Here is an 18258-nt window from a genome sequence, read left to right on the forward strand (position 1 = left end):
ATTTTTATTTTTTAAGAAATAAACAAATTTAAAATGTAAGATTGTAATATGTTAAAGTTTATTTATATATTTAAAAAAAAAGAAATATAAATTAGAGAGTAGGAGAAAATTCACATAAGCTTAGGAACCGACGATCAAAATCCCAATAAATGCCACCAAATCTAACAATCCCATTTTTGGTGGCCAACGCGTAAACTACTTTCCCTCTCTTAATTTCCATGTGTTCCGTACGGACCCCATCTGGTCCCACCACCACCGCTCACCATCTCTATCCTATTTTTTAATATTTTTTATCTTTTTATAAATAATAATAATAATAATAATAATAATTAAATAATCTACCAAAGTTTGATCAACACAAAATAGAAATTAGTAGGTACTTCAAATCTTGGCACCAACTGCACCACTGTCACGCACATCGTGTGACCGTCCAATGGCAACACGTAGACATGGTGGAGTGATGGGCGAAACCAAATCCATCTCAACCGTCCACTCCAAAACCGACAGCCAGATCTGGTTCGTACGCGTGGCATCATACGAACCGAGTGAATATTAATTAACTAATTATTTGAGAAAATTATACTTTGAAAGACAGTTATTTAGTAAGCAAGCAGCATGAAAGTTAGTGACAAATGTAAAGCGAGTTTAATTAATGTGTCACAAAACGGGATCCGTTAAGAAACGGGAAAAGCGCACGGGATTTGGATTCTTCTACTCGAATTTCAAGTGCCTTTTTTAAAAAACACATAAACCTTGGATTATTTACAGCTTTTGCCACTGTTATTCTAATTACATTTATTTTTTTTTTAAAAAAAAACTCGAAATTATTCTAAATCTCAATTCACGAAAAGATTAAAAATTATTTACCGAGATTCCTGGATCGAAATATCTGGAATTATCCGATCATTCTAGGATCGTTTTAAATTTCAAAGAAGAAATATAATTATTATACTCCCAAAAATATAATGGAACGACACGTGTCCTCTTGATAAAGTTTTCCGAGGCGCGTACAAATATTCCTCAACGGCGTAACGAATTTGACGGTAGTGGCAATATCGTAATAAAACGCCAGATTATGGGAAAAATATAATTAATTTTCCTCTCTCAAATCCGTATGAAACAATCGTCGTCCTCCTCCTCCACTCGCTCGACTCAAAGACCGTTTTTCCAATCACAGATTTCAATCTCACTCTTAAACCCCACTTCCCCTCTTTCTCTCTCTAAGAATCTTCTTCGTCTTCGAGTTGCAGAAACCAGAAACTGGGTGTTTTCGTTTCTGTGATCCGCCATGGCTGAAGCCACTAAGTACCAGCCCATCAATGGCGGAAATCTGGTTTCAGACGTCAGGAGTCTCTTCTCCATTCTCAAAACCAAGAGAACTCTGGCGTTTGCATATGGATTCATGTTCGCCTTCGTTGTTTTCACTGCCTTTTTGGCTTTCAACCCTTCTGCTACAACTTCCTTTTCTCCTTCCTTATCCAGTATTTTCAGCGGGAGTAACTCTTTTGGTCCTAATTCCGCTAATGGCGGTTCTGGATCTCGATACCCTTATTTTATTTCTTACTTTCTCCCTAACGGTTCTGTTCAGCAGAGTAATCGACTGATCCCTCCGCCGGTGCCGGAGGGGAATCTATCTATATCTAGTAATGCGACGGTTCAGCCTCGGCCGCAGATTGTCGAGAAAGAGCCGCTGCGTGGGAAGAACCGTACGGAAGAATTGGTGCCGGAAAGTAATCCACCGGCTGGGAATCAGACTCTGGATTCCCGAGTTTCGCCTCCGATTGAAACCACCTCGCCGACGGAAACAGTTAAGAACGACACTCAATCTACGCCGGTTTCTAAAGGTACGGAGTCTAATAGAACTGAATCAGTGCCTGTGAAAGCAGCTCCTCCAGTGGTGGATGATCAGATTCAGGGTTCAGGCATTAAATCGACTCCGTTGGGCAATGACAGTTCTAGGGTGGAGGATAAAAATGTATCATCGAATTACACAGCTCCATTGTCGAAGAAGCAGAAGGGTGAGATGAATTCTGCTTCTGGTGGATCGATGAACAAGAAGGATTGGTTTGAGTCTTTGAAGAATTGTGATTTTTTCGATGGAGAGTGGGTGCCGGATGATTCTTACCCTCTTTACAAACCTGGTTCTTGTCCGCTTATTGATGAACAATTCAATTGTCATCTGAATGGCAGGCCTGATAAGAATTATCAGAAACTTAGATGGAAGCCCAATGGATGCGATCTTCCAAGGTATGAACAATTTTGTTTTTGCAAGTTTTGTTAATGGTTGAGCTTTTTTTGGCCTTTTCTTTTCAGGTTTTGCGTAACTCTTACTGAATTGAATTGTTTAATCTGAAATTTGTTGCCCCTTTACTCTTTGGACCGTTCTTTTTTGATGACATGTTTGGAAAAGACGAGAAAGAAAAAGAAAAGGCAATGTTTGTTCTGAATTTGATGAATTCAAAGCAACCATTTGAGTTTTATGCTTTTGGGTTTTGTTCTTCTGCCTATGCACTCAATGTTGTGTGCTTTTGAGATTTCTAATCTAGTTTAATCAAATTTGAATTGTGTTAAACGATGGTTTGTAGCTCAATGTTAAGTAGTAGCCTATAGTTCTCATAAGAACTTCAAATAATCTGTTTCTTGTTCCATAAGACCTTTATAATTACGCTATGGTGTAGGCTCGATGGAGGTCGAATGTTGGATATGTTAAAAGGGAAGCGACTAGTTTTCGTGGGCGATTCGCTGAATCGAAACATGTGGGAATCGCTTGTTTGTATTTTGAGAAACTCAGTTAAAGATCAAAGTAAGGTGTTTGAAGCTAATGGCAGACAGGTATTCAGAGGGGAAGCAGCCTACTCTTTCATATTTAAGGTTGGTTTTGTGTTCTTCTTGTTCTTTCAAGGATTTGTTTTTGCAAACTATTGCTCAGCTCTGTTTTGGTGATGTTTATTCATTTGGTGGCTGTTTTTCGTCTTTGGTTTGATGATAGGATTATAACTTCACCGTAGAGTTCTTTGTGTCTCCTTTCTTAGTCCGAGAATGGGAGGTGCCAGACAAGAATGGTAAGAAGAAGGAAACGTTGCGTCTCGATTTGGTCGGGAAATCGTCCGTTCAATACGAAGGAGCTGATATAATCATCTTCAACACTGGTCACTGGTGGACTCATGACAAAACTTCAAGAGGGTAAGTGTGAATTGTGTTATGTTTTTTTATGAGTGAAATTCAATGCGTGTATTTGGAAGTTTGACGAGTTCGGTGATGTCGAACGAACGCAGGAAAGATTATTACCAAGAAGGGAGCCATGTTTATGGAGAATTGAATGTTCTTGAGGCGTTTCGAAAGGCGGTAACGACATGGGCGAGATGGGTTGATAAGAACATAAATCCAATGAAGTCCATTGTTTTCTTTAGGGGCTACTCTGCATCCCATTTCAGGTACAAAGAACATAGAACTGAATGAGAATTTTAGTTTGCACACTGAAACAATCAATCAACCTTGGGTCATATGAATCCATCTTGTGCTTCACAGTGGAGGGCAATGGAACTCGGGTGGGCAATGCGACAGCGAGATCGAGCCAATCAAGAACAAGACGTTTCTGAGACCGTACCTGCCGAAGATGATGATACTGGAGAAGGTATTGAAAGGGATGAAAACTCACGTAACATATCTGAACATCACAATGATGTCAGATTTTCGGAAGGACGGGCACCCGTCGATCTATCGAAAGCAAAGGCTAACAGAAGAAGAGAAGAAAACACCTTTGAAATTCCAGGACTGCAGCCATTGGTGTCTTCCGGGTGTTCCTGACGCATGGAATGAGATGTTATATGCAGAACTGCTACTGAGACAGCATCAGCAAGAGAGAACATAGAGAGCTACAAAGAAAGAAACAAATAAACAAAAAAAGAAGGTACATATTTTATTGGGTTTTGAGTTCATATCATCAAGTTTTAGAAGATTTGTGTTTTTTCTTTTTCTTTTCTGGAAATCGTATAGAAAAGATCGATCAAACAGCAAGAGTTAGGCCCAAAGAATTGATATGGGTTCATTTTTTCTTCATTCTACAATAATTTATGAGAGAGTAGGGCATAGATAGGAGGCTAGTTTGTGTTTCTTGAGGATGATCTGCTTCTGTTCATAAGGGAATGCTTTAATGCAAATATTTATGTTATATTTTCAATATATATATATATATAGTCCCTATGAGTCTACATGTAACCGTCTAAGTTCACTGTTAGCAGATATTGTTCGTTTTAGTTTATTATATATCACTATCAGCCTCATGGGTATAAAAGGTGTCACCGAGAGGTTTCATACCCTTAGATAGTGCAAGGTTTCACACCCTTAACATATATAGTCCCTATGAGTCTACATGTAACAGTCCAAGCTCACTGTTAATAGATATTGTTCATTTTAGCTTATTACATATCACCATCAGCCTTACGGTTATAAAAGGTGTCTTCGAGAGGTTTCACACCCTTAGATAGTTAGATAGTGCAAGGTTTCACACCCTTAATATATATAGTCCCGGTGAGTCTACATGTAATAGTGTAAGCTCACTGTTAGCGGATATTGTCCGTTTTAGCTTACTACATATCACCATTAGCTTCACGGTTATAAAACGTGTTTGCGAGAGGTTTCACACCCTTAGATAGTGCAAGGTTTCACACCCTTTATATATAGTCTCTATAAGTCTGCAATTTCACAAGCTCATTATTACAGATATTGTCCGTTTTAACTTGTTAGATATCACCAACAGACTCTGAAACTCATTGTTACAGATATTGTCCGTTTTAACTTGTTAGATATCACCATCAGACTCACAATTATAAAACTCACGATTATAAAATGTGTCACGATTATAAAATGTGTCTGCGAGAGGTTTCCACACCCTTAGATAGTGTAAGATTGGGATCTTACGCTATCTATCTATCTTCTTTTTATTATTATATAGGGAAAGAAAATAATGACCACTAATAATTAGGATGGAGGGACTAATAAATAAAACTTCAAGATTTTAGGGACTAAAAATGTATATAGTTTTTGAAGTTGACATCGAGTCTCTCCTAAATGTGGCATTGTGAGTCAGATTCTTAATAAGTATGACAATGACTAAAAACTACATTTGAAAATGAAAATTAATTTAATGTATTAATTTTAGGGATGATGTAAATTACCCTTTTGACCTTTTCTCACACAATATTCACAAACATAACATTTGTTTTGCAAATTTAATTAAACTACAAACTATTCCCTTATTTTCTATTTTTCATTTTTAAATTTTTAGTCGAAAAGATAATCTTTTAGTTGATATTTAATATTTATAAAATTTTCATAAACATAAAGTTTATGATAGTGGAGTGGGTAGAGGGTATTTAAGGAAATAAGGTGAAAATTTGACGTGGCGGCTGTCGGCTGTCGGCTGTCGGCGAACGCTTTATTTTTGGGCTCATATTTTTCTTCGCTGCTCCTTTAATTATTCCAATCTTTTTATTAATTTATTCCCATTCGCCTCCTTACTCCATTTATAGCTTCAAAATTATTGAGTTTTGGGTGGGCCCATGAAACGTGTACTCTTCTTCGACCAAGACTCACTTTATTTAGTAAAAAAAAGATTATATTTTTTTTATTTTTTATTATTAAAAACATGAGCTTAGATGTCTCTTACATCATGCGAGTTAAAAGAAAGAAAAAATGAGAATAGGAGTCAAGTTTCAAACTCGACCATACCTATATCGGCCCTTAAGCTTATTATAATAAGGTTCAAAATCGGCCATACCTACATCAAAACCAGAATAGGAGTCGAGTTTCAAACTCGACTATAACTATATCGGCCCTTAAGCTTATTATAATAAGGTAAGATAATTTGACCTAATTTCGGGAGAGAGAGAGAGAGGGAGACCAGTTGGGTCAAAGTCTAGTTTTGGAGATATAGTGAAAGGGAGTAGGGTTCCAATAATTTGACCTAACTACTAAATTATCATTGGAAATAAAAATAAATCCGGAAATTACTTAAATGCCCTTATAGGGTGAGTAGGTTACAAAAGTTTGGTCATTCACATATTTCAATGTTTAATCATATGAGGGCGTTTGGAATTAAGAAAGATTGGGATGTTTAGACTTTGGTGGCTCGGATATGAAATTATGGTTAAGAAAGTCCTAAAAAAAATTGATAGTTATTACCTATACCAATTACGTGCATCTTCTTTTAGGTGATTCAATTGTAGAAACTTCAAATTTAAACGTGCATGGCTTGGAGTAATTTTATATTAGGTGACCTCCTAGGAGGCATGTGAGTAAAGACAAAACTTGGGTTCGTGTTGGTTTGTGGTAATAGTTTTCATTCTTAAAAATATTTCAAGATAAGTAGGTAACGTTGTCATGTCGTAAGAGAATGTTGGAGCCGTCAGGTACTAAATCTAGAACTTAACTTAAAGTTGAAATTACAATTATAATATTTATCAAAGTTTAAAGTGTTCTTAATCAAATTGTATGCAATGTTTAGGGTTAAAACTCCAACAATTTAAGCCTAAACATGAAAAATATAATAAATATGAGAATTTAAAAACCAATTTAAATGTAATGGGCCTGCGAAGTGAAGCGCTGTTGGATTTGGGCCTTCCACCATCTTTTTACGGGCTTTATCAACAGCCGTGGCCCAGCCCATACAATATTAATTTAATTTTCCAATGTCAATTAAATAATAAATTAATTTTTAGAAAGGTACTTTTTGTTGAAATTAAGTTTTTTAAAAAAATGTTGATATCGACCAAAATATCGAACATACATATGTGCGTCGTCTTATCTAAGATTGTTTGGATTGAACAAATTTTGAACTTAATATGATCGAACGAGTCTAAGCTCAATCGAGCTCATGGACGCTCTAGGGAGCTCGATGACCTATTCCCGTTTCCCCCGAACTCTTGATTATGAAGTTACGAGATTAGATTTTTTACTTGGAACTTTTAATGGTTGACTTATTTTTGTTCTTTTTCTATGAAGTGTTGGAGAAGGACATGAGTTGACATGGTTTTAAAAATGGTTTGACAATTCCCAAGTCAAATCAAACTTTGCAATTAAAATGTAATCTTTATTCACTAATTAATTCTATCTTCCACTCAATGCATATCATGGATGCCCAAATTATTATCTTCCTAACAAATCTTAGGTAAACGGGTCATTTAGAAATATTTGTCGAGAAGCGATTAGGATTGAGATTGAAAGTTCAACCTACTTACTATCGAGATTCATTTTAGGTGACCGTACAAAAAGGAGACAATTATGGGATCTCACATTGGTTGAAGAGAGGAACGAATGATTCCTTATAAGGTTGTGGAAACCTCTCCCTAGTAGACGTGTTTTAAAACTGTGAAGCTGAGAGATATACATAACTAGATAAAGTGAACAATATCTACTAGTGGTGGGCTTGGGCTGTTACAAATGGTATTAAAGCCAGACACGGGACAGTGTGACAACGAGAAAGCTGGGTCCCCAAGGGGGTGGATTATTAGATCTCGTATTGATTGGAATGGAGAACGAAACATTTTTTATAAGCGGTTGGAAAACCAAGAGACTAACGACGATACGTAACGACTTACGACAAACAATATCTGCTAGCGCTGAGTTTGGGTTGTTACAACATTTTATGAGAAAATCATATCAAAGAAACTTACAAACAATAAAATCATATGAACTCAAAAGAACATCAATCGAAAGTAGTTAAATCTAAGTAATTAACCCTAAATTAATCATGTCAGCGTTTTGACTTTCAAATATATTTGATCATATAATGTAATGAAACTTTTCCATTATAATAAGTAATCCGATCTTGATTTTAGTTAAATGAATTTCAAAGTGAGATGATCGTAGAACTTTTTTTATTTAAAATAAAAGGTCAACCTTTAAAAGTCAACACGATCGATAAAAGTCAAATGTCACTAGGAGCTCCTTTTCTCTTAAATTACATTTTTGTTTATCTTAAGTTTAATATTTTTTTTTTTTTGTAAAAAACATAAATGAAAAGTAAAGTATATTTTTGGATAATTAGAATTTAAACTTAATTTTTATTTATTTTATCATATTTAATTGCAGGCCATGAATGGAGGAGCCTAGAGATTGGCTCTGAAATTCAATAATAATAATAATAATAATAATAATAATAATAATAATAATAATAATAATAACTATTATTATAATCACTAATATGCAAATATTAACAGATCTCTTACATGAATAACATTATCAATATAATCTCTCTCAAAACTCATTTAAAAAACTGACCCTTTTGAATTCATATCAATATCCTTGGCGGGGCGGCGGCGGTGGTGGAGGTGGTGGCGATGGAGGTGGCGGGAGCGGTGGCGACGACCCGCTCGCAGGACGGGCACATGGTGAGGGTGGTGGCTGGGAGGTGACTGTAAAACGGCTGAGAAGCTTTGAAGGCTCTTAGTTCTTGAAGTTCCTTTTGTAATCTTCTGTTCTCTTCTGTCAATGTCTCACACCATCTCTTTAAATACTCGCAATCCTCTTCTGTCTGCTTCAACTTTGTCCTAAAACACATCAAATTTTCGGAGTTATTAATGATTTTTCCGACAAAATTCTTTATATATATATATATATATATATATATATATATATATATATGATTGTGTGTATGTGTGTCTGTATGTATGAGTGATATCACACGTCCGGTTAGGAAGGAGAAAAACACTTCTTATGTAAGAGTGTGAAAACCTATCCCAATCAGACGCGTTTTAAAAATGGTAAGCTTGGAAGGGAACGGCCCAAAAAAGACAATATCTGCTAGCGGTGGATTAAGACCATTACAAATGGTATCAAAGCCAGACAATGGGTGATATGTCAGCGGGGAGGCTATTCCCCGAAAAAGGTAGATACTAGGTGGTGTGTCTGTAAGGACGCTGAGCCCTGAAGTAAGGTGAATTTGGTGGAGGTCTCACATCGATTAGAGAAAGAAACAAGTGTCAGCGAGGACACTGGACCCTGAAAGAGGGTGGATTGTGATATTCCATAGAGTGCCCACGAGAATTCTGAACCCTGAAAGGGGACCCTGAAAGAGGATGGATTGTGATATTCCATAGAGTGCCCACGAGAATTCTGAACCCTGAAAGGGGGTGGATTGTGATATCCCATAGAGTGCTCACGAGGATGCTAAACCCTGAAAGGGGGTGGATTGTGATATCCCACCTCAATTGGGGAGGAGAACGAAACACTTTTTATAACGGAGTGGAAACCTCTCCACGAGTTTTAAAAATTTTGAGAGTAAATTCGAGAGGAAAAGTCGAAAGTAAACAATATCTGCTAGCAGACATATATACCTTGCTCTTCGGTTTTGAAACCAAACTTCCACTTGTCTTGGTCGGAGATTTAGCTGCTTGGCTAGTGCTGCCTTCTGCTTCTGTAATTTGGATATGAAATTATTAGGGTTTATATATTACAAATTAATGATTTGCAATTTTTTTTTTTTTTTTTTAAAAAAAAGGGTTTTGAAATAAAATGGGAACTAACAGGATTGAGGGTGCTGTGTTGTTTGAAGCTTTGTTCAAGAAAAGCGGATTGTTCTTTAGAAAGTCGGAGCTTTTTCCGAGCAGACGCGTTTTCTTCATCGTCGCTGATTCTTGACGACGATCTTTCCGTCTCCATTTCCATGTCTGATGATCTCTTGCTTCTTGTTCTTCCTCTTCCTCCTCCATTTCTGACCCCAAAATCCATTTGGAAAGACGTTACCGTACTGTTTGGAGACTTGTCTTCTGTCTCCTCCACCGGTATCATTTCCACGGCCGCCGCCAACGCCGGCGGCCGGTTTACGTCCAATACTTTGTCCGTACAACCCAATTCCGGCATCACTGCACAAATAGCACCAGAGATTCACCTCAAATTGACCCAATTCCCCAAGTTTTAATTCTTGGATCATCAAAAATTTAATCGAAAAATTTTAACAACTCTAAGTCCACCGCTAACAGACTTTCAAACATTCTCAAAAATTTTAAAACGCGACTACTAGTGACACGTTTCCACATTCTTAGAATGTTTCGTTTCCCTATTCAACCGATTGAGACATCCCCGAAGAGAGGAATGAATGCGAGGATGTTGAGCCTTGAATAGGGTGGATTGTGAGATCCCACATCAGTTGAATAGAGAAACGAGTGCTAACGAGGACGCTAAACTTCAAAGGGGAGTGAATTGTGAAATCCCACATACAAATAAGTGTTCGTGAAAACGCTAGATAGAATATAAATTGTGAAATCTCCGGGACGAGAGAAATAAAACATTTTTATTATGGGGTCAAAACCTCCGACCCATTTTAAAAACTTCGGACAAAAAAAAAAACAATATGTACTAACAATGAACTAAACCGTCATCACCATGCAAAATATATATATATATATATATATAAAAGGAAGAGGAAGGAGGAGAGTGTATTTACAGCGATGAGAAAGGCATGAAAATGGAAGGGTTGAAGAAGATTGATGAGAAGAACGAGGAACCGGAGCCAAAGGAAGAAGATCCAGCTGAACCGGCGGATCCAAACCGTACCCAGAACCGGGAATAGTTTTTTCATCATCATCCTTTACATCTCTTCCATCCTCATCATGAACCCGACCGAAACCAGAACCCGAACCAGAACCAGAACCATAACCATAACCATGTCCCAATCCAACACAAAACCCTAAAGCCATGAGAGAAGAAGAAGAAGAAGGAATAGAGCGAACCCCAAATGGGTTATTTGAATTGGGAGCATCACCAAGCCTCAAACCCAACTCCATCCCCACAAACAACAACAACCTTAAAACAATACTCCAATGGATGTCCCCTTTTAAATACCAATTATAATTATTTAATTAATTAATTATTATTTGACCGACAAAACCATATTGAGAAGTGCACGTGAAAATATTTAATCATACACGAGACTTTAGAGACGGTGAAAAAAATACCCAAATAAACCGAAGTTTAAGATTTATATTTATTTCTATGATAAAGTTTAACGAAAATATTAATTTTATTTTTAAAATTATTATTTGCTTCAGTGGTCCATAAAATAATTATCTTAGGGATGCTTGGTTCCTAAGCTACTAAATGTGTATATAATGATGAAATCAATGCTACATAAAACATTATTAAAAACATTATTATTTCATCATTTATTCAATTTAATTAAATATAAATTTTAAAGTTTAATTTAACTGTAAATGGTTAATTAATTATTACTGTCATTAATTGCTAAGTGTGATTATTAATATTATTGTCTTTCTCACCAACCCAGCCACCCCAATATCATTATATAAATATTTATTTTATTATTTTTCATCCTACGGCCAGGATTGAATTCCCATATTGTTTTTATTTATTTATATTATTATTATTATTATTATTATTATTATTTAAACTCATTATGACGTCGACGAAAAACTCATTAATTGCTGTCTTACCAAACACTCCACTAATTGTGAATTTATATATAGTTTTATAATAAAGTTGTTATTTTCATTATTCACTCAAATATTAATACTTTTAATGGTTGAATTCCTAAGTTTTCAATAAATAATTCAACTATTTATTGAAATATATATATATATATATATTTGTATTATATTTTCATTTAATAAAATAAATTATTTTATACGTCATAACTTGTGATTTCAGCTTTGAATAAGTTTTTGATAATTATTGAAATATTATTTCCGAATTTATTAGATAGGACGGAATAATTTTGAGCTATAATGTTGACGAAAATAAATAAATTTGAAACGTCAATATTTTGTATTCATTTGATAATTATTCTCGTTGCGTTTAAATAAGCCATTTATAGATGATTGAAATTATTAAATCAAAACGTACTCCATTGTAGAATAAAATGATATAGAGCATGCTTTTTTTGGGTAAATGTCGCCGTCATCAAAGACGTGGGCAAAGGTGATTAGGGTACAATAGAAGAAGGACACCTGACAATCTACACAGTGTTTAGAAGTGGTCACGGTCGGAGTAGGGCTAGACCATCTTCATAGTAGACGGGTTTAAAAACTGTGAGGTTGCTGACGAACAAATGGTATCACAGCCAGTTATGGAGCGGTGTGCTAGCGAGATTGCGAGATCTCACATCGGTTGAAGAGAATGAAACATTTCTTATAAGGATGTAGAAATCTCTTCCTAATAAACACGTTTTTAAATCGAGCTAGTAACGATAGCGAATTAAAGCTGATATTCGAAGTTTTTATATTTTATTTATTAATTTAATAGTTTTAGGAGAATTTTCTCCATTTTGATATTTATTTATTAAAAAAAAGGTAGAGAGAGAAAGATTAGCACGAGATTTGACCAAATAATAAGATGTTCGACTTGACGGAGACAAGGCGACCACGTCATCACAGTGTCCAAAGTAGTTTTTTTTATTATTATTATTTTTTTCTTTCTAAATAATATTTTTTTTTATGAGAAGGGTATTAATGTCTTTTCACAAAAACCAATTTTGGCTATATATATACTTATTTTCCCAAATTATTGGTTTCACTATAAAACAATTATTATTTATTTTACCCTTTTAAAATATAATAATACTATTTATCATCTTAAAAAAAATAAAGAAATAAATGAAAAGATCCAGAGGATATGACGAGGTCAGATATGTCATGCTTTTGGGATCATTGCAATAATTGAACTCATGCAGGCTTTAATGATAAGCTTTAGATACAAAAATTAGGAAATTAAAAATAAATAAATAAGTAAATAAAAAGGTGGGTCCGAGTCCTAATAAAACAAGACAGACAGTGCGATCTTAGCTACTGTCGGTAGATATTATTTGTTTTGATATGTGTAGTCGTCAGTCTCACGATTTTAAAATGCATCTAGTAAGAATAGATTTCTACGTCAAGATGTGATATTTTATATTTAATAAATAATGATTTTATTTTCCCACATTCCCTAATTAACGTTTTGACATGGAATCAATCATAGGGTTATGGGTTTGTCGGAGTGATTTGGTCGGCCCAAGTACTCCCCTATGGGCCCTACTTTTTTCTTCATTATTTTTATTTACTTTTTACTTTTTTTAAAAAATAATTATGGAATAAACTTGAGGAAGAATGATTTAATAAATCATCAAAATTAAGGTTATAATAACTAGTACAATAGAGATACGATATTACCATAAAAATATAGATAAATATGGATATTAGCAGAAATCAATGATTATTATCATTAATAAGTTTTAACATTGGATTATAAACTAATGATTATCCCTAAGATAAGAACATACTCATTATCATTGTAACTTAATCAAGGATTAGAATAATATTGTTCTTATTTTATTAATTAAAATAATATATTATTGTTATTTGTTTTATAAAAATACATATTTCAATTAAAAAAAATAGTATTTCTTATAACAGTCGAGTAAAAAAGGAGTATATGAATGAATCGAGACTACGTTTGAATAAGAGCAATCTTGAAGATAGGATGACTAAGGAAGTCTTAAAATAATTAAAAGTTACTATATATACCAACAAAGTGCACATTTTTTTTTTCAGTGGCTCGATCATATATACTAAGTGAGTTAATGGTAGACTAACTTTCTTAGCCTCAAGTTATACCAAGTATAGCTCCTTAGCACTAGACATCATGAATAACTTGATTTAGGGTTTAGGGTTTAGGGTTTGATCGACGGGGTATAACGTCTAGTAATCGAGTTCGATATCAAAAGCTTGAGAATAAAATACTAGTTTATGTTTAGATGGTATGGGAATGAAACGGTTAGACCCGATTCCATAAATTCATGTTTGAATATCAAAGCATTCAAAATACTTGATACTCAACAAAGCTTCTTTAAACGACTTTCCTTTGTTTGTTTCTTGTTTCGTTCGTACGGTTCATATATTCTAAACGATATTGAGAGACTTGCACAAATAACAGAAAGATGATCAAAAGATCTCAATAGGACAATCTCTTTGTATTTTTCGATATAACAAATACAATATCACTTATTCATGCGAGTCTCGATAGTTAACAAAACTAGGATAGGGTTAAGCTAATTACTAAAGCTAGGGCAAAAGGCAAAGACCACTTTATGGAAAAAGGGAATGATTGTGTTTGATTACAAATTTTAATAATTTAGGAAAAGGATTTAAGAAAAAGGGAAAATGTAGGAATTGTAAAAGACAAGAAAGCATGTAACATAGGAATTGGAGGGATCTTTGTCCCCTTTTATCCTATCAATGTCATTTCTCTTTCACTTCTACATATTTTCCCCGCTTCAGTATGCTTTACGGATGAAAATTTAAAGTTGAATAGTGAAGAGACGAACGTGGTTATAACTTCTATCAGTCTAAAATCAAGAAGATGTTAGATATATAAGTAAAAGACAATCATCACTGTATGCACGAGATCTTTTTGATAGAAACCCTGAAAACAAAGTAATGAAAACTAAAACTCGAAATAGCCAGGTTTGTATGGTGTCGTTAAGAACATATGAAAGGTAATGGTGTGTAAGGGCTTGGCTTGGCTTGAGCACCAAATATAATGGATAAAACAATGTCACTCCCAACTTCACCAATTATGGGCGTGCATGCCTTGGGCCATACCCTTTCATTATTGCCCCTCCTCCCCCTCTATCCCAATAATCATATTAATAATTATCACCCGATACTCGTCTTTTCAATCGTCTCGAATACTTTTTTAGTTACTTTCAACCTTTTTTCTTTACCTAAATGATTTAGTAGCTTATATTGAGTATATTTATAGTTGGATTTAGATCATACAAAAGACGTTCTTTTTTCAACTATATAGAAACGGGGAGAAGTAGAGACAAAATTTTCTCTATTAGCTAAATGAAGATAGGGATGGAGAATACATTTTTTTTTTGGGGGTGAAATCTCACATTGGTTAAAGGAGAGGAGAACGAGACATCCAGTATAAAGGTATGGAAACCTCACCCTAGTAGACGCATTTTAAAATCGAGAGGCTGACGGCGATACATAACAGGCCAAAGCAGACAATATCTATTAACCGTGGGCTTGGATTATTACAAATGGTATTAGAGCCAGACATCGGGCGGTGTGCTAGTGATGACGCTGGTTCCCAAGGAGGTGGATTGTGAGATCCCACATTGGTTGAAGAGGAACACAAAACTATATAAGGGTGTGGAAACCTCTCCCTAGCAAACACATTATATAAAGGCCAAAGCAGACAATATCGGTTAGTAGCGAGCTTCCCACTCTCACCCTAGTTTAAATTTTTTAGTACACAAATGTAAGATCTGAACAAAAACATGTCTCAACCAATAAATGCATTCCAAAACAAGGTTTCTGGTAGACAGTTGCAAGGAATTTCACTAAAAAAAAGACAAGGAATAACTTTACATCAACTGATGCGAATTATTAGAAAACATTGCAGAGAAACATTGTGTGTTATAGCAGAGTAAATTGCCTTTTCCACTCACCTGAATATTCAAGGGATATACAATAGAGAAACATACATCATTTTATGCAATGAGTTAGAGCTCCACTTGATGATTTCTCATCATGATTCATCATGTTTAAACAAAAAGCTCAAGCTAGCTACATATTTCAATACTACTGGTAATCATGGCTTGTAGCTTTGAAACAATGGAGATGCTTAGATCTCACTCAATGTGTTCACAAAATGGGAATGGGATAGACAATCACAGCAGTCATTGATTATAATGAAAAGCATGGGTATTGTGTTGAAGTGGAGACAGAAATGGAAATATGGGTATTGTAGCCCAACAAGACAAGTGGAGGGAATCCATGAGGATCAAAGTAAATGATCATGATGAGCCTCCTAAAGTCAACAAGCTCCATAGAAGAATAGGCCTGAATGTGTTTATTTACGTGAAAAAGAGTGAAGAAAGTCGTTCTAATCCTAGGATTCTTTGTGCGAGTGACCTAATGTAACAGTACAAGCCCACCACTAGTAGATATTGTTCTCTTTGGGCTTTCCGTTCTAGGCCTCCTCTCAAAGTTTTAAAACGTGTTCGCTAGGGAGAGGTTTCCACGCCTTGTAAAGAATGTTTTGTTCTCCTCTTCAACTGATGTGGGGTCTCACAATCCACTCCTCTTCAACTGATGTGGGGTCTCACAATCCACCCCTTGGGGCCAGCATCCTCTCTAGCCCACTGCCCATTGCCTGTCTCTGATACCATTTATAACAGCCTAATCTCATCGTTAGTAGATATTGACCTATTTGAGCTTCCCCTTTTGGGCTTCCCCTCACGATTTTAAAACGTGTATGCTAAGGAGAGGTTTCCACACCCTTATAAGGGATGCTTCATTCTCCTCTTCAAAGAGGATGATCTCACACCTAATAACCAACAAACTATTTTTTAACTTTAGGCTGTTATTCCATGGGATATTGTGATTTTCATACAGGAGTGTTTGTAGTGGAAACCATAACCTTCAAGATTTCTAAATAATTCTTGACGAAGATGAAAGAGAACGCTAATTCGTTACTGATTCGCTATGCTCGTCTCTAAGTGGTGGATTATCTAACTAGCTTTTAGATGATGCTAACAGAATCAGCAGATGAGCTAATGGAGAATAAAGCAAAGCCAAAAGGTGAAAAATCTGCCGGATGATATGCTCATCATTGTTGCAATGATCAGTCTAAATAACTCAAGTCAAAATAGAGCAAATTCAACAAGAAATTCAAAATATTTCAAATTGAATTGCTTTGAGGTGAACAGTCAAATCCCATGTTCGTTTAATGGGTAATAATAAAACAAAACCAGAAAAAACTTCCAGTTCGAAGTATGGATGAACTTATGATTGCACTCTCATTAAGCTAAAACTACCAGAGCAAAGCTAAACATGAACATAATATCCTCACAACTAGATAAAATCACTCGTCCTTATGGATTGCTTCATAAATGGTCTCCATAATTAGATAAAACCCTCACAAATAGCTCGCTCTAATTCTAACATTTAAAACTATAGGGACTAACTATGTAATCAAATTTTCGATTTAACATAAAGTAAATTAAACACATCAGATATGGTCGAGGGCTGAAAACACCAAAGTCAAGAAGATGATAGATATGGATTTGTAAGAAAATGTTGAACTTGGGTTTTGATGCATGAAAGGATACATATGGAGGAGATAAAGGAAAGTACTCTCTACTTGATTTACTAATTATTTGCTTCCCATATGTTCAAGAAGTATGCCTACATTTCAATTCACGTACAATAAGAGCAGTAAAACGAAGAAAATTGAATATCGACCATGTAATAGTCCGTTGTCGAAGCAAGAGGCAATGCTTTTTTCTTAGTGAAAAAGTAAATAAATGCAAGTAGAACTTACATAGGTGTGGAAATATTAGTCATGATTCATTTCCCAATCTTGGGATTCAGATAGAGGTCCTCCTTTCATGCCAATCTTCTTCGTCTGGGCGCCCGAGAGTTTCCACTGTCTACATCGGACACCTGCAAAGAATCATTTCTTCTTCTGGATGATGATGTTGAATGGGAGACCATGGAATCAATTTCTACAGCGGTGTCCATTTGACTCTCTGAATTTATAACAGCAGCAATGCTAGAGAAAGAATCTCTATCCTCCACAGGCGGAGGAGGCTGCTCCTGGTGTCTAGGAACGAGCGGATCGGTATACAAAAAGCCCTCTGGAAGCCTATCAGCAGTATTAAACGCAGAGGTCAGAGAAGAAACTCTTGTCCTGTGTAGTAATGATCGAAGCACTGGGAGAGATTGAAGACGGGTATCCCCTGCCTCGGTGCCAGACACATGAGGGAGTTCTAAAACTCCTACATCATCATGGGGGTGCAGTGAAATTTGTTCTCTACGAATTCCCCTGGATGTTAAAATCCTATTCAACAAGGTTGGAGATCGACCAAATGTTTCATGTGAACCGTCTGGCTCCGGCGGTTGGTCTAGATCACGATTGAAATCAAATCTATTCCCCAATCGACGAATCATCTCATCCATAGGGAAATTAAGTGCAGTCCTCTGAATGGTTTGTCTCAAACTTTCAACCTTCCGAGCATGAGGCCTTAGAGGGATCTTAAGTGCAGCATCCTCCTCTGTCATAGGCGTGTTGCTGCCACGACCATAAATTGGCGTCACAGTCTTCATGGTAACCTCTCCTTTACATACAGGGCATTCCTTGGCATCTGAATGTAGATGTAGCCATCGATAAAGGCACGGCCAGCAGTATAGGTGACCACAACAAGTTACAACAGGGTCCCTAGCCAAGTCGAGACATATATTACAATCAAAG

At 35.7% G+C, this 18258-nt stretch overlaps 3 protein-coding genes across 3 annotated transcripts; 1 reads left to right on the plus strand and 2 right to left on the minus strand.

Annotated features, from left to right (window-relative positions):
• Nucleotides 1–1121: 1121 nt before the first annotated feature.
• On the plus strand, nt 1122–4211 carry LOC111800598 (protein trichome birefringence-like). The gene is made up of 5 exons (XM_023684369.1): nt 1122–2247; nt 2679–2871; nt 2990–3183; nt 3276–3434; nt 3529–4211. The coding sequence occupies exons 1-5, from the start codon at nt 1289–1291 to the stop codon at nt 3869–3871; spliced, it is 1848 nt and encodes a 615-aa protein (XP_023540137.1). The 5' UTR covers nt 1122–1288; the 3' UTR covers nt 3872–4211.
• Nucleotides 4212–8290: 4079 nt separating this feature from the next.
• Nucleotides 8291–10784, minus strand: LOC111800197 (homeobox-leucine zipper protein HOX11-like). The gene is made up of 4 exons (XM_023683790.1): nt 10445–10784; nt 9526–9863; nt 9336–9415; nt 8291–8549 (listed from the first exon to the last, which is right to left on the minus strand). The coding sequence occupies exons 1-4, from the start codon at nt 10782–10784 to the stop codon at nt 8291–8293; spliced, it is 1017 nt and encodes a 338-aa protein (XP_023539558.1).
• Nucleotides 10785–17081: 6297 nt separating this feature from the next.
• Nucleotides 17082–18258, minus strand: LOC111801204 (the record flags this gene model as incomplete). The annotated part of the gene is given in 1 exon segment (XM_023685223.1): nt 17082–18258. A coding segment is annotated over 1 exon segment (865 nt), but the record flags the coding sequence as incomplete, so codon positions are not given.

The sequence above is a fragment of the Cucurbita pepo genome, chromosome LG08, assembly GCF_002806865.2.
Source record: "Cucurbita pepo subsp. pepo cultivar mu-cu-16 chromosome LG08, ASM280686v2, whole genome shotgun sequence".
Taxonomy (NCBI): Eukaryota; Viridiplantae; Streptophyta; class Magnoliopsida; order Cucurbitales; family Cucurbitaceae; genus Cucurbita; species Cucurbita pepo.

Excerpts from the sequence above, each read along its gene's own strand:
- LOC111800598 (XM_023684369.1), top strand. The coding sequence starts at position 1,289 with ATGGCTGAAGCCACTAAGTACCAGCCCATCAATGGCGGAAATCTGGTT. Across the intron at positions 2,248-2,678 it reads AATGGATGCGATCTTCCAAG|GCTCGATGGAGGTCGAATGT; the intron begins GTATGAACAATT and ends GCTATGGTGTAG. Across the intron at positions 3,435-3,528 it reads TACTCTGCATCCCATTTCAG|TGGAGGGCAATGGAACTCGG; the intron begins GTACAAAGAACA and ends TGTGCTTCACAG.
- LOC111800197 (XM_023683790.1), bottom strand. The coding sequence starts at position 10,784 with ATGGAGTTGGGTTTGAGGCTTGGTGATGCTCCCAATTCAAATAACCCA. Across the intron at positions 9,864-10,444 it reads TTCATGCCTTTCTCATCGCT|TGATGCCGGAATTGGGTTGT; the intron begins GTAAATACACTC and ends CTATTTGTGCAG. Across the intron at positions 9,416-9,525 it reads AACACAGCACCCTCAATCCT|AAGCAGAAGGCAGCACTAGC; the intron begins GTTAGTTCCCAT and ends TCCAAATTACAG.